A 15,355-nucleotide genomic window follows, 5' to 3' on the forward strand; every position below is an offset into this window, starting at 1 on the left:
CAGCGCGGTCCCGTGAGTGATCAGGACATGGACACAGATTTCTCTGAAAGCATGGGCCCTGACAATGCATGCATCATGGTGCTAATGGGGCAGGTTCATGCTGTGGAACGCCGATCCTGGGCTCGGGAAACAAGCACAGACTGGTGGGACCGCATAGTGTTGCAGGTCTGGGACGATTCCCAGTGGCTGCGAAACTTTCGCATGCGTAAGGGCACTTTCATGGAACTTTGTGACTTGCTTTCCCCTGCCCTGAAGCGCATGAATACCAGGATGAGAGCAGCCCTCACAGTTGAGAAGCGAGTGGCGATAGCCCTGTGGAAGCTTGCAACGCCAGACAGCTACCGGTCAGTTGGGAATCAATTTGGAGTGGGCAAATCTACTGTGGGGGCTGCTGTTATGCAAGTAGCTCACGCAATCAAAGATCTGCTGATATCAAGGGTAGTGACCCTGGGAAATGTGCAGGTCATAGTGGATGGCTTTGCTGCAATGGGATTCCCTAACTGTGGTGGGGCTATAGACGGAACCCATATCCCTATCTTGGCACCGGAGCACCAAGCCGCCGAGTACATAAACCGCAAGGGGTACTTTTCAATAGTGCTGCAAGCTCTGGTGGATCACAAGGGACGTTTCACCAACATCGTGGGATGGCTGGGAAAGGTCCATGATGCTCGCATCTTCAGGAACTCTGGTCTGTTTCAAAAGCTGCAGGAAGGGACTTTATTCCCAGACCAGAAAATAACTGTTGGGGATGTTGAAATGCCTATATGTATCCTTGGGGACCCAGCCTACCCCTTAATGCCATGGCTCATGAAGCCGTACACAGGCAGCCTGGACAGTAGTCAGGAGCTGTTCAACTACAGGCTGAGCAAGTGCAGAATGGTGGTAGAGTGTGCATTTGGACGTTTAAAGGCGCGCTGGCGCAGTTTACTGACTCGCTTAGACCTCAGCGAAACCAATATTCCCACTGTTATTACTGGTTGCTGTGTGCTCCACAATATCTGTGAGAGTAAGGGGGAGACATTTATGGCGGGGTGGGAGGCTGAGGCAAATCGCCTAGCTGCTGGTTACGCGCAGCCAGACACCAGGGCGGTTAGAAGAGCACAGGAGGGCGTGGTACGCATCAGAGAAGCTTTGAAAACCAGTTTCATGACTGGCCAGGCTACGGTGTGAAAGTTCTGTTTGTTTCTCCTTGATGAAACCCCCCGCCCCTTGGTTCACTCTACTTCCCTGTAAGCTAACCACCCTCCCCTCCTCCCTTTAATCACCGCTTGCAGAGGCAATAAAGTCATTACTGCTTCACAGTCATGCATTCGTTATTCATTCATCACACAAATAGGGAGATGACTACCAAGGTATCCCAGGAGGGGTGGTGGAGGAGGGAAGGAAAATGCCACACAGCACTTTAAGCACAGCACTTTAAAAGTTTACAACTTTAAAATTTATTGAATGACAGCCTTCTTTTTTTTGGGCAATCCTCTGTGGTGGAGTGGCTGGTTGGCCGGAGGCCCCCCCACCGCGTTCTTGGGCATCTGGGTGTGGAGGCTATGGAACTTGGGGAGGAGGGCGGTTGGTTACAGAGGGGCAGCAGTGGCAGTCTGTGCTCCAGCTGCCTTTGCTGCAGCTCAACCATACACTGGAGCATACTGGTTTGGTCCTGCAGCAGCCTCAGCATTGAATCCTGCCTCCTCTCATCACGCTGCCGCCACATTTGAGCTTCAGCCCTGTCTTCAGCCCGCCACTTACTCTCTTCAGCCCTCCACCTCTCCTCCCGGTCATTTTGTGCTTTCCTGCACTCTGACATTATTTGCCTCCACGCATTCGTCTGTGCTCTGTCAGTGTGGGAGGACAGCATGAGCTCGGAGAACATTTCATCGCGAGTGCGTTTTTTTTTCTTTCTAAGCTTCACTAGCCTCTGGGAAGGAGAAGATCCTGTGATCATTGAAACACATGCAGCTGGTGGAGAAAAAAAAAGGGACAGCGGTATTTAAAAAGACACATTTTATAAAACAGTCGCTACACTCTTTCAGGGTAAACCTTGCTGTTAACATTACATACATAGCACATGTGCTTTCGTTACAAGGTCGCATTTTGCCTCCTCCCACCGCGTGACTACCCCCTCAACCTTCCCCCCTCCCTGTGGCTAACAGCGGGGAACATTTCTGTTTAGCCACAGGCAAACAGCCCAGCAGGAATGGGCTCCTCTGAGTGTCCCCTGAAGAAAAGCACTCTATTTCAACCAGGTGACCATGAATTATATCTCACTCTCCTGAGGATAACACAGAGAGATAAAGAACGGATTTTGGTTGAATGCCAGCAAACATACACTGCAATGCTTTGTTCTACAGTGATTCCCGAGTACGTGTTACTGGCCTGGAGTGGTAAAGTGTCCTACCATGAAGGACGAAATAAGGCTGCCCTCCCCAGAAACCTTTTGCAAAGGCTTTAGGACTACATCTAGGAGAACCGCAAATGCCAGGGCAAAGTAATCCTTTCACATGCTTGCTTTTAAACCATGTATAGCATTTTAAAAGGTACACTCACCAGAGGTCCCTTCTCCGCCTGCTGGGTCCAGGTGTTAGCCTTGGGTGGGTTCGGGGGGTACTGGCTCCAGGTCTAGGGTGAGAAACAGTTCCTGGCTGTCGGGAAAACCGGTTTCTCCGCTTGCTTGCTGTGAGCTATCTACAACCTCCTCCTCATCATCATCTTCTTCGTCCCCAAAACCTGCTTCCGTATTGCCTCCATCTCCATTGAAGGAGTCAAACAACACGGCTGGGGTAGTGGTGGCTGAACCCCCTAAAATGGCATGCAGCTCATCAGAGAAGCGGCATGATTTGGGCTCTGACCCGGAGCGGCCGTTCGCCTCTCTGGTTTTCTGGTAGGCTTGCCTCAGCTCCTTCAGTTTCACGCGGCACTGCTTCGGGTCCCTGTTATGGCCTCTGTCCTTCATGCCCTGGGAGATTTTCACAAAGGTTTTGGCATTTCGAAAACTGGAACGGAGTTCTGATAGCACGGATTCCTCTCCCCAAACAGCGATCAGATCCCGTACCTCCCGTTCGGTCCATGCTGGAGCTCTTTTGCGATTCTGGGACTCCATCATGGTCACCTGTGCTGATGAGCTCTGCATGGTCACCTGCAGCTTGCCACGCTGGCCAAACAGGAAATGAGATTCAAAAGTTTGCGGTTCTTTTCCTGTCTACCTGGCCAGTGCATCTGAGTTGAGAGTGCTGTCCAGAGCGGTCAGAATGGAGCACTCTGGGATAGCTCCCGGAGGCCAATACCATCGAATTGTGTCCACAGTACCCCAAATTCGAGCCGGGAACGTCGATTTAAGCGCTAATCCACTTGTCAGGGGTGGAGTAAGGAAATCGATTTTAAGAGCCCTTTAAGTCGAAATAAAGGGCTTCACTGTGTGGACGGGTGCAGGTTTAAATCGATTTAACGCTGCTAAATTCGACCTAAAGTCCTAGTGTAGACCAGGGCTTAGAGACTAACCAATTTATTTGAGCATAAGCTTTCGTGAGCTACAGCTCACTTCAGCTCACGAAAGCTTATGCTCAAATAAATTGGTTAGTCTCTAAGGTGCCACAAGTACTCCTTTTCTTTTTGAGAATACAGACTAACACGGCTGTTACTCTGAAACCTTTCAGCTTAGGAGCCAGTCCTCCTCCCTTGACCACCAGGGAGAGACTACCCTGCTCTTTGCTAGGCAGCTTTTATATAGGGCCTATGCTGGCCCCGATTGGCTGCCTCTCCCCCTGCCCTGATTGGCTCTCCTCAGGCCTTCTCTGATTGGCTGCTGCGGGTCTGCACAGCCTCTCTGGTCTGGTTCAGCCCTTCTTTTCACGGGGTGGGGCACTACCGCACCACAAGTCCTTAAAATAATGTGATGTCTCAAGAGTTTTTTCAGAAAACAAAAACTGATCATCAAAAGGTAAGTCCTGTATGCTTTGTTGGACTTCAGGAGCTACACCAGATTTCTGTAACCACAAAGCTCTTCTTATTGTTACAGCTAAGGCCATAATCTTGCAGGAGGCATCCACTATGTCCAGTGCTGATTACAGTGATGTCTTTGCCACTAGATGGCCTTCTGCAATGAAAGCCTTAAAACTGTTCCCTGAAGGATTCTGACAACTCATGTGTAAATTTGGGCATAGCCTCCCAATTTACAAAGTCATATTTTGATAACAGCACCTGCTAATTAGCAATGTGCATTTGTAAAGACAAAATTGAATAAATTTTCCTTTCCATTAAATGTAACATTTTAGACTTCTTGTCTTTAGGTGTTTACTTCTATCTCCCCGCATGTAACCGCTCAACTGTCACCATTATGACAAGAGAGGGTTAGGGGCTGAATGTGAGTAGATACACTCATAACCCTGCAGAGGGTTCACACTACCACTTTTCAGTATGCTATACTATTGACAGTAAGGAAGCTGGTATATACCACAAAACCTTTGTGGGTTCCAAAAGCACTTCATTCCTAGGGAGAGCTTCCCTCCCAGGAGTCAATGACTGGACACTGTCTACCAAAGCTGTAGCCACTAACCTCAGGAGATCTTGATATGACTTAAAGTCCTCAGACACAGGAGAAGATGAATCCAATATAGTGGAATCATCTGATGAAGAAGGAAGCCGGTCCAATGGAATTTGCTGTGACTTGCTAATGCAGTAAAGGCTCAGACTGTATCCGCTCAGGAGGACCAATATCAGTATGCATCTCCAGCCTCAGTGGGTTGGGAAATAGCAGGAAGGTTGTGTGACCGTGCTCTGGAATAAGCCCAGAATTCGGACCTTGAAGATCAAGGAACATCCTAAGTGTTCCATGAAGACCACTGGGGGAAATGATATGGCACTGGTGCCTGGTAGGTACTGGGGAACCCTTATCTCTACTGCAAGAATGGTGCTGGTCCTGATACTGATGGTTAAAGCAAATACAAATTTTGTGTCCACGCAGGGGTCTGCAGCACACACTCATCTGAATGGAGCGGCTGTCACCCCGCCCTCAGACTCCAGCTTGGCTCTCTGAATCACGCAGCAGTGGGCTGTGATATGTGACAAAAGCCCGCTGGGCATTCTGGGAGTTGTCCCAAGCTTGCTCAGACAGAGGTAAACTACAATTCCCAGAAGAGAGTGTGACTTTTGCACCTGGTACCTGGATGGAGAAGGAAAGGCAGAGGATGACTCTGAGCTAGGAGACACGGCACTTCCCACATAGTCCAATGCAAATGGAGGAGGCACCCCTCGTGGAGGCATCACATGTCCCAGCTCATCTGAAGCCCAGTACGGGGGCCACACTGGTATTTACAGATGCATTACAGCCAGTGCTTTGACTACGAGTAGTGCCATTGAGGGAGAACTAACACTTGGTGCTGGAAAAGGCATTGGTATCGAAGTAGGGGACGGTACTGCCTCTGCAGATCTGGTCCATACCGGGCCTGTAGACACTGAAATTGTCTCTGGTGCCAAAGAAGGAAACAGTACCAACAACAGACCCCTTGGTGCTGATACGGATTCTGGGGCCACAGACAATACCAGCACAGTCGAGGACTCAAAGGCGAGTCTGGAAAAGAGAAGCAGCGTAAATCTGCTGCTCCTTGAAAAGCTTGTAGGGTCAATATGGTGAGTGCTGAGACTGACTATGTCGGTATCAGATTCAATGGCCACCACACAGACAGTACAGGAGTCAATGGTACAGTGCTGGAATGATCCCATCTTGGTACTGGAGACTGGACAGACAGCCCCACTCTACCTTGAGCACTCGAGGAATCCTGGTGCTGCCCAGTACTCCTCTTAGGTGAGGAAGACTCTTTTCAAGCTTTGGTCAGTCAGTGTTATGAGCCCTCTTTCTCAGGGAAGGAGATCAAGAAGAACAGTTTCTTCCCCTCGGAAAAGAGTCAAAGTCTGGCTGCATAACAGCAACGTGTGGCAGCACCAAAGCCCTCTGAGGAGGTCGGTGATTTGAGGAGGATCCTGACACTGATGTGGGCTTCACAGTTTGCTCTATAAGGTGCTGCTTGAGGCATAATTCTCTAGCCATCTGCATTCTCTTTTTGAAGGATTTACAAATGGAGCACTTTTCCTTAATATGTCCCTATCCCAAGCACAACAAGCACCAAGTATGGGGACCGCTTTTCGGGATAGCTACCCCAAGAGGGACAGTGTTTGAAACCTGGCGAAGGCATAATGCCAAGGAAAATCTTTCTATTAAAATGACTAAACTAATCAACTACTAAGAGTACTGCTAACTCTAATTAGTTAACTATATTAAAAAAAAAAGAGATGGAAACCTCAGACAACAAAAGCATGAGGTAAGATATCATACAGAATGCTCTGACTCCAGCTGCATGCAGTGGAAAGGAACTGAGGGGGGTCAGAGTGGTGCTGCCCTTAAATAGCCGGGAGAGGGGTTACAAGGGCATGTGCACCTGCTAGACAAAGTTCTCTGGCTCCGGTATGCTGGGCATGCACACACCTGAGTGGAATATATGTCTGCAACCACCTGAAGAACTACTAGCTAATTTCTCAAAGTCCAGTTTAAATGAGGTAATCTGAACAGCCACAATATTTTTCCATTTTCTTTAAAAAGAAGGAAAATATGCTATAGACGAGCCTACTGATGAAGGGAGGCCTAAAAGAGATGAAAAATGGTAGTTTAAGAGAACAGAACTTCATATAAGGGTAATTACTTCCTCTGCATTCTGTCTTTCTATGTCTGTCTCTTTGATTGCAAGCACTTTGGACCAGGGATGGTCTTGATTTTTTGTTGATTTATGCAGTGCTGAGCACATTTTCAGCTCTTCGCAATTAATAATACAACAACAACAATACAACATCTTGAGAAAGTTATTGACAAATGATAGTAGTCTTAACTCAAAACGTAAATGCTATTTTTATTTAGATATAAATCTTCCATATCCCTCATTATTTAAGAATTAGTGTGTTACGGTGATGGGAAAGGAATACTAGTTTGTCTGGAATCTTAGGAAAAGAGACTTTTTCAAGCTTTTCAGGCTGAGGTTCTCAAATACGTGCTTGTCAAAGATGGGCATTTGCTTCCTGACCACTGTTCTCTGTTTGATCTGATGCAAGGATTTTCACATGCCAGCTGTAATGTTAACAGGACCTCTCATTACAGAAAACTTTTCACAAGACATTTAGACAAAATGCCCAAGATAATAATAGCTTTGGCTGATCAAAAAATTTAACTCTAGAAACAGTCATATCAATTAATGCAAATATAACCCCCCCACCTCCTGGGTGTGGTATTCTGTCCCACCTAGTGGTACCAAGACCACATAAGGCTTTGTCTACACTACACAGCTTTTAGCGACATGGCTGTCGCCACAACCATGCCGCTAAAAGTCGTGCAATGTAGCGGCTATTTGTCGGCTCTCCTGCCGTCAAAAAACTTCCACCCCCAAAGAGCGGTGTTTGTGCTGTCGGCAGGAGAGAGCTCCTGCCGACAACACACTGTTCACATTGGCACTTGTTGCAGCAAAACTTTTGTCTTGGGGGGGTTAACAACTCTGAAAGACAAAAGTTCTGTCATTCAATTGCCGGTGGAGGGTGGGGGGAGGGAGGGAGAGAGCTTTTAGCTCAAGCAGTAGAGGCTCATGCATTTAGCTCTATAGATCCCAGGTTCGATCTCATTTACTGACGACCGGGGTCTGTCGGTTTTACAAGTGGGGGCTTGTCCTGGCTTTCAGCTCGGAAGTCTCTGAAGCTCGGGATGCGCTTCCTCAGCTAGGGGAAGTTTGTAACCCACACACCTCCTGGATGTGGTGCATTGTCCCCTCTAGTGGTAATGAGGCCCTTTAGAGATTAATGAGTCTACTTTACAGCCTTAGCTAACAGCCATATAGCTTTTAGCTTATGCACAAGAGGCTCATGCACAAAGCTCCACAGGTTCCAGATTTGATCCTGTCCGCCAACGACCGGGATCTGTCGACGTTACACAAAGAATCCTAGAAGCAATGCATATGGAAAGGCTCATGGATATGTCTACACTGCAATATAAGCCCAGGGTTTCAACTCAGGTTCAACCCTAACCTCCCCTATCTGTATGTACACACATTATGCTAAGTCAAGGCTCAGAACTACGATCCCCCAGGGGTGGAGGATCTGAGCCTGAGTCAAGCCAGGACCCACGGTTCAAGTTCTATTACTTTGCAGTGTAGATGCAGCACAACTGGACTCGTACTCTGGAGGTCTTCCAAAAGTATTGCACAATTCGATGGGCTGACTTTCTTTGTCCTCTGGACAATCACATTTGGTGGACAGTCAAGTTTTCCCATACTGTACCACAAACAAAGGGCTAGAGTGGCCACATTTAGGGAGGGTGTTAGGAAGTCTGGGATATGGGGGTTTGGACTCAGGCCCCCGTAGTGCAGCGTAGACTCTGGAGCCCCAGGTTGGGACCCAGGGTTCAACAATTCCTGGGGTTACAATGAGTGTAGATGCTCAAGTCCTGGGTTAACAAAAACAGAGTCTGCTAACTGAAGTTCTACTAACCATGGGGTTACATTGCAGTGTAGATATATCCAATTAGACCAAGCACCAGAACCACAATTCAAGGTGGTTAGAATGACTGTTAATTACACTGTAAACTTGGCATCTTTAAGGAGTCCACGGTCTTTCCAGATATATTTACGAACTTGCTAAAAAGGTAGCACCTGTTTTGCTAATTTGAGGCGCTTATGTCAATTTCCACAGAGCATTATTAAAGGTAACAATTCCAAACTAGATAACAGGTGGCACCATTGGAAGCTTTTGGTCACAGATTAATTTAGAATTACCAGCTTTTTATTGGCTTTCTTTTTAGAACTGTGGAAATCTTCAGGCAGAATCTCACAGCTGCTAAAATATTTGATTTCCACCATATCAGGAACTAAATCCAGTTAGACGTGGTCCCTCATATCTGACCAGTTCTGGAGTTTGACTGAACAGATAACTGCCATTATTAGCAGAAGGAGAAATGTAAATATTGTCTCATCCATTATGAGGGCATGGTATATCTATAAGAACAGTAATGTTAAATGAGCAAATTAAACAAGACACAAGCAGTGCTAACTTGATCACTTTTTGCTAAGATTTATAAAACCACAAATAGGAACTCTGAATTATGGCAGAGTGAGATGGTTCAAGTTAGCCATAAATTGTGTCTTGTCTCATTTAACTATTTAAATATTTAACCTTTTCTGAATATAAAGTAACTAGTTGTTTGTTTGTTTTTCTGATGTTTCAAATTACAAGTTTAGATTATTAAAATTACCCAGTAGTTTAATTTGTCTTTTCTTATATGTGAAATGTTTTGGTTTAGATCTTTTTTTTTTGCACGGTATGTCTTAGGTGATTAGTAATGGGATATAGGGCTAGACTCGCAAAGGAGATAGGCACCTGCCACTTTAGGCAAGTAAATCCCAGAATCAGGCACCGCTGATATACACAAATACCTGCTCAGCTGCTGCTGAATCCTGCAGGAACCTAAATTTTTGCAGTAAAAAAGTTTCCCAGTTGCCTATGTTCCTCCCTCTGGGCATACACAGTGCTGCTTCAGTCTAGACATCCAGACAGCTAAGGCCAAGTGTGATGCAAGAACCAGGGGAAGATAGCATTCCTCTGCTCAACTCGCCTGTGGGGCTCAGTCCAGTAGCTAAGCTCTAATCAAGCTTATTGGATTGGGCCCTGCACACAAATGGTTGGGGGTTTGAGGGGAGAAGGACCTCCCACATAACGTTTAGCCCAGTGGTTAGGGCACTCAGCTGGGATGTGGCAGACTCCTGGTTAAGTCCCCCCTTTGCCTGAAGGGGAGAAGGGATTTGTTACTTCTCAGGTGAGTGCCCTAACCACTGGGCCATGGGATATTCTGATATGGGGCTCCCTCAATATCTCCTGTTGAAACTGTTCTTCTGTGTATACATATTTAAAGAGTCATTGGGGGGAGAGAGAGACAAACAGACAAACAAACATGAGAATGGCCCTCACCCAGGATGTAGGAGACCCAGGTTCCAACCCCCTAATGATTCTCATTATTTATCCACAGTGGAGCAAATTCACTAGGAGAGATTGAAGGAACTCAGTGGTTAGAGCATTCACCTAAGAGATGGCAGACTCCTGTTCAAATCCCCTCTTCTCAGGCAGAGGAGAGACTGGATCCAGGGGTCTCCCACATCTCCTGTGAGTGCCCTGATTGCTGGACTAAAAGTTATGACTGAGCTCCTCCGTACCTCCCTCCCTCCCCAGCCCCAGCAGCACCTGACTTCAGGAGAGAGTTCACAGCTGAGAATTCCAAGCAGTAGGCACCAATCTCCCTGAGATGGGTGTGGCTGAGGGCAAACCCCTCTGCTTAGCATCTCCCATTAGTTAGTTTAGATGGCTCTCCATCTAGCATGCTGGTTTTTGTGAATCCCTCCCTTCCATTGTATGGGCAGCCTGAGTACCTAACTCAGTCTTTGTGACCCCCAGTGATATTCTAGGGGCCTAAGTCCCTTTGTCAATCTAGCCCATACAGTCATCTGTTCCAAAATCACCAGTCAGATTCTAGCCCCAGGTCAATAGTGGCTGAAAGACAATTCTATCTAATAGCTATTTGATAGCCTATAGGAAATAAATTGTTAGTCTTAGTAGAATTCCTAGCGTACAAGTGTCCACATCACAAAAAACACCATCACAATTGATGCTAACTGGCACCTTTCATGGCAATCTTAGAAGAAAGGCCAAAAGTGTGAGTTTGCCTTGCTGTCCTCTATTTATGTCTGTAAATGAACAGAGGACATCAATCTCCTATACTCTCAAAGTGGTAACTTTCATGAGCACTAAAGTCACTTAAAAAGGAAAAGTGCTAACAATTAATTTTTAATTAAATTGATGGAAAAAGTTGAAAAAATAGAATAAAAAGTATAAATTTAAAAGGGCTTACACGCAATACATTCTAAATATTTGGCAGGCACTTTATCCATGGGGCCACACAGTCTGACCAATATCTATAAAATTGACAGATATTATTTTCGCCACAAGAGGGCTCTCATATTTTACATTTATATGCAGTAGAAACATGAGAATAATAAAAAAATATAATTTATAAAAATAACTTAAATGCAAACTCAAGCTTGTGTGCTCTTCAGGTAGTCACTACAGCTGGTCGGAAATTTCATAATGAATCTGTTTTTTTCAAAAACTGACAGTTTGTCAAAACTGAAACTATCAGTTTTGACTTAAAAAATATCAAGAAAAAAGTTCCTAAACTGTCAAAATGAAAAAATCTGGTTTCTGGTTCTCAACAAACTTTTTGTTTTGAAATTTAAGCTAATTAAACCGAATAAAAGTTTTTCAAATAAGTCAAAACCAAAATGAAAAGTTCTGAAATTATCAAAATGAAAGGTTTTAACTACCCTCCCACCCCCACAAAGAATTGGTTTTCTATTTCACATGTATTTTCAAGGTTTCAAATTTTGATCCAGATTCAAGGTGGGAAAAACTTTGAACTCTTGAAAATATTAATGTGATGGGAAAACCATTTCCTGCCATACTCTAGTAGTCAAATTTTCATGGAAAAAACCCCAGTTTATTATGCACAGTGCTTCCATAATATATTGGAAAAAAATCAGGAAAAACAAGAATTTTTCTGTATTCTGGTTACATACCTCTCTGTAAACAGAATATCTGTCAAAATGAATCTATTTTTATGGTGTTACCGTGATTAGATATGTACAAAACCACACATTCACCTCTAACTTTAGCAGGCTCAACTTTTAAAAGCACTTAGTGTTACTATTAAGAGAATACATTACATTTTTCATCAAGTTAGATCTCCTATAGTTTATAATGATGCTAGTACTTTTTTTCTAATATGGTTCATATATTACAGTAATGGGGAGCCATATAAGTAGCTAAGCTCACGAAAGCTTATGCTCAAATAAATTGGTTAGTCTCTAAGGTGCCACAAGTACTCCTTTTCTTTTTGTGAATACAGACTAACATGGCTGTTACTCTGAAACATATAATTGTGACTGCCACTCATTGGAGCAATGAAATGCAATGCAAGAAGTCTTCCCAAACATTTTTAGTCAGGTTTGGTTTTTTGTGCGTCTTTATCTGATGATACTATCAGATGTGCGTAGAAGGATAACCACCCACACCTTACGCTAGGCAACTCTGTACACTTCACTACATGGCAGCACCAGAAGGTCCAGTGTGGAGGGTACTAACATGAGACTTTTGCAGTTGCAGAGGTGGCAGAGTGAAGGGAAGAGAGAAGCTTCGAGAAGATGGGTAGAACAGAGGAGAAGATTGGCTGAGGGAAAGAGATGCAGAAGGACTGGGAAGGAGTAAAAGGATCAAAAGGAAAAGACAAGGAAAAAAGAGGAAGAATATGATCCTTGAAGGAGAGAGAAAAAGTAGTGAAGGATAATGATCTAAGAGGACTGAAGGGAGATGAGAATAAAGGAAGAAAACTGGAAAAGAAGAACAGTAGAGAGGGGAGAGAAAAGAAACAGAAAAAGGAGAAAAGGAGTACTTGTGGCACCTTAGAGACTAACCAATTTATTTGAGCATAAGCTTTCGTGAGCTACAGCTCACTTCATCGGATGCATACTGTGGAAACTGCAAAAGACATTATATACACAGAGACCATGAAACAATACCTCCTCATGGTCTTCTGCAGTTTCCACAGTATGCATCCGATGAAGTGAGCTGTAGCTCACGAAAGCTTATGCTCAAATAAATTGGTTAGTCTCTAAGGTGCCACAAGTACTCCTTTTCTTTTTGCGAATACAGACTAACACGGCTGTTACTCTGAGAAAAAGGAGAAAAATATGAATAATATAGGGGCCTATTGTAGCATGATATAAAAGGACTTTAACAAAAAAACACTCACCAACCCTCTGTGTAAAGGAGTTTGGATCAGAGGATCAATGTGCTGAAGTGAATGGCATGTGAACATAGGAAGAATTCTTAAAATAGTGTATACTCAAATTTGCTACTGACAAAATAATGATAATCTTTACATGCAATTTTAAAATTACTTCTGTGACATGCATAATGAATTTATTATATAATATTCTGTGTATACGTAATCTTATGAATACTGGAAACATGAAAAAAATAGTAGTTTCCGTCAGTGAAAAAAACAAACAGCATTAGTTAATATGGGTATGATTACTAGGCACACTCACTTAATTGGGATGAACAGCCACCAGTTTCATGTGATGTATTTAATAGGCTTAAAACAAATCGGAATTCGTGAGTTCATTCTGAGATCCTCTGCCAGATAACAGATAGGTGGTAAACTGGTAAATATCTACTTTTGAACGATTTTTTTCAATTACACCACAGTGACTACACATACACAGCATTTAGTGTATTCATTATGCATATCATAGAGGTATATTTTTCAAAACTGTACATTGAAAGCATGACCCTCAGTTGTGTCATTAAGAGATTTGTGTGTGAATCATTTTGAATTTTTTCTCCATATTATATGCTATTCGCTTTCTTTACACTGGTATCATTTCACTGGGACATTTAAAATTCAGCAGCATTTATTTATACTTAGAATAGAAAATAACATTTTTAATAAAGTAGTGGGAGAACCGGTGGTAAATGTTGGGATTTTAATGGCAACAACTTTAAAGATAGAAAAAAAGATATATTATTACATTTTCAATGTTCTTTCCACAGTCTTGATAAATGTTAAACTAATCATAAAATTGTGCCTGCCTCTGAAGAGTGTATTAGTACTACAACCAGATCAACAGTATACTATCCAACCAGTGACTCATTTCTTATGATCAGATTCTGCTCATTTCATACTACACCAAGCTAGGGAAATGTTTGAGTCATTGCATTATGTAGTAATATTGTATCTAGAAAATATCTATACCCTTAATATTTCCTTATATAGTTTGCAAAATTATAGACATGATTTATTTCTATGAATATGGTCAATATTATACTACCACTATACCTTTTCTTTAGAATTTGGAATTTCTTTGCCCAGCTTCGGTTAATTTGTTCAACTTCGTTTTTAAGACTGAAATAAAAAAACCCACAAAATGTTAAAATATTTATAGAGTTAAATGAATGTCTTAAAAATTCTGGCCGATACCTTTGTATGTGTTGCTTCTCTTGACCTTCCAATACCTTCAGCTTCTCAATTTCAGCAAGTAATGCTCTTTTTTCTGCTTCCTTCTCAGGTGCAAAATATATTGCAAAAAGTTAAGTAATGTATTATTTATTTTCTATGCTTAATGTACAAAAAAATACAAAGTTTTACTGTTGGTATTGACACTTCTAGTTTTGGCTGTTACGGTATGGAAACTAGGTGTTTAAAGGAATTAATAACCATAGTACAAAACTTTATAACTCTAGTCATTGTTTCAAAGCCAATCCAGGTCTGGAGTGACTGAGAATCATTACAATTTCACAGCTTTTTGGAGGGCTATCTAATAAAGATGGCAGCACAGACAAGTAAAGCGTAACTTTTGTCATGCATATCATATTTGTCTAAGGCCAATCCTACTGATATCAATGGCAAAATTTCTATTGCCTTGAATGGAAGCAGGATCAAGACCTTTGATTATAAATTCTTATGGGCAAGGACCATCCATGCCTTTTGGCAGAGAGCATACAGTCTAGTGATTAGAACATAGAACTGAATTCATGGTTCTCAGCTCTGTTACTGATTCTTTGTGTAACTTGGACCTTAGCCCTTCTGTGCCTCATTTTTTCCATCTGTAGTACAAATATAATCATACTTCTCTCACAGGAGATTAATGAATGTCTGTAAAGTGGTGCAAAATCCTTGAATGAAAGTCACTATAGAAATGAAAATTATTATTTTTACCATAGTAACTAAAAGTTTAACAAGCAATGGTTCTGAATAGTCCATAGACTGGTATCAAAGGACAAGAAATCTACATAAAATATTTACAGAGAACTTGTTGGATTTTAATAATAAAAACAACACCTTGTAACTAGGACTCTTCTTCTGTTGCTGCTTGTGATATCCCTTTTGTGATTCTCTGCTCTCATAAGGCACTGTAATTTCACTTCCACTTTTCACTTTCTCCTTCATTTTTTTTGTATCTTTTTCTTGCAATGATGGAATCTGACAATCAAAGAATCAGTGGTGATTATGTACACTAGGAAAAACAGTTTTACTCTTATGGTCATTTTAATCCACAGGAGTTAAGAAAACAAGTTAGGAAAATGACATTGTAGCATAATAATTACTTCAGCTACTGTACTTCAAATAAGGACAATACCACCGGGTGTTTCAAAATAATAAAATATGCCCAAATTAAGTTACCTCAGTGATTCCACTCTCACACACACTTAGCAAAATTTATATTTATTA

The 15,355-nt window shown here is 42.9% G+C and overlaps 2 protein-coding genes across 9 annotated transcripts in view; both read right to left on the reverse strand.

Moving 5' to 3' along the window:
- C2H10orf67 (chromosome 2 C10orf67 homolog) overlaps positions 1-15,355 on the reverse strand; it is a 147,770-nt gene that overhangs the window by 42,970 nt on the left and 89,445 nt on the right. For 7 of the 8 annotated variants that reach the window (XR_012157577.2, XR_012157579.2, XR_012157578.2 and 4 more), the window contains 2 exons: positions 14,966-15,106; positions 13,964-14,184 (listed from right to left, as the gene is read on the reverse strand). Coding sequence is in view for 5 of the 8 variants with exons in the window: in XM_073334241.2 (XP_073190342.1) it covers positions 13,964-14,184; positions 14,966-15,106 (362 nt within the window). In the remaining 3 variants the exon portion in view is untranslated. The remainder of the gene's footprint in view (positions 1-13,963; positions 14,185-14,965; positions 15,107-15,355) is intronic. The other variant, XM_073334239.2, reaches the window with a different exon arrangement.
- LOC140907700 (myb/SANT-like DNA-binding domain-containing protein 7) lies at positions 1,208-12,670 on the reverse strand. Its single transcript, XM_073334243.1, has 3 exons — positions 12,642-12,670; positions 2,542-3,145; positions 1,208-1,953 (listed from the first exon to the last, which is right to left on the reverse strand). The coding sequence occupies exon 2, from the start codon at positions 3,122-3,124 to the stop codon at positions 2,576-2,578; it is 549 nt and encodes a 182-aa protein (XP_073190344.1). The 5' UTR covers positions 3,125-3,145; positions 12,642-12,670; the 3' UTR covers positions 1,208-1,953; positions 2,542-2,575.

Source organism: Lepidochelys kempii, chromosome 2, assembly GCF_965140285.1.
Source record: "Lepidochelys kempii isolate rLepKem1 chromosome 2, rLepKem1.hap1, whole genome shotgun sequence".
Taxonomy (NCBI): domain Eukaryota; kingdom Metazoa; phylum Chordata; order Testudines; family Cheloniidae; genus Lepidochelys; species Lepidochelys kempii.

What these genes read in the sequence shown, in the direction of transcription:
- LOC140907700 (XM_073334243.1), bottom strand. Translation starts at nt 3,124, where the DNA reads ATGCAGAGCTCATCAGCACAGGTGACCATGATGGAGTCCCAGAATCGC.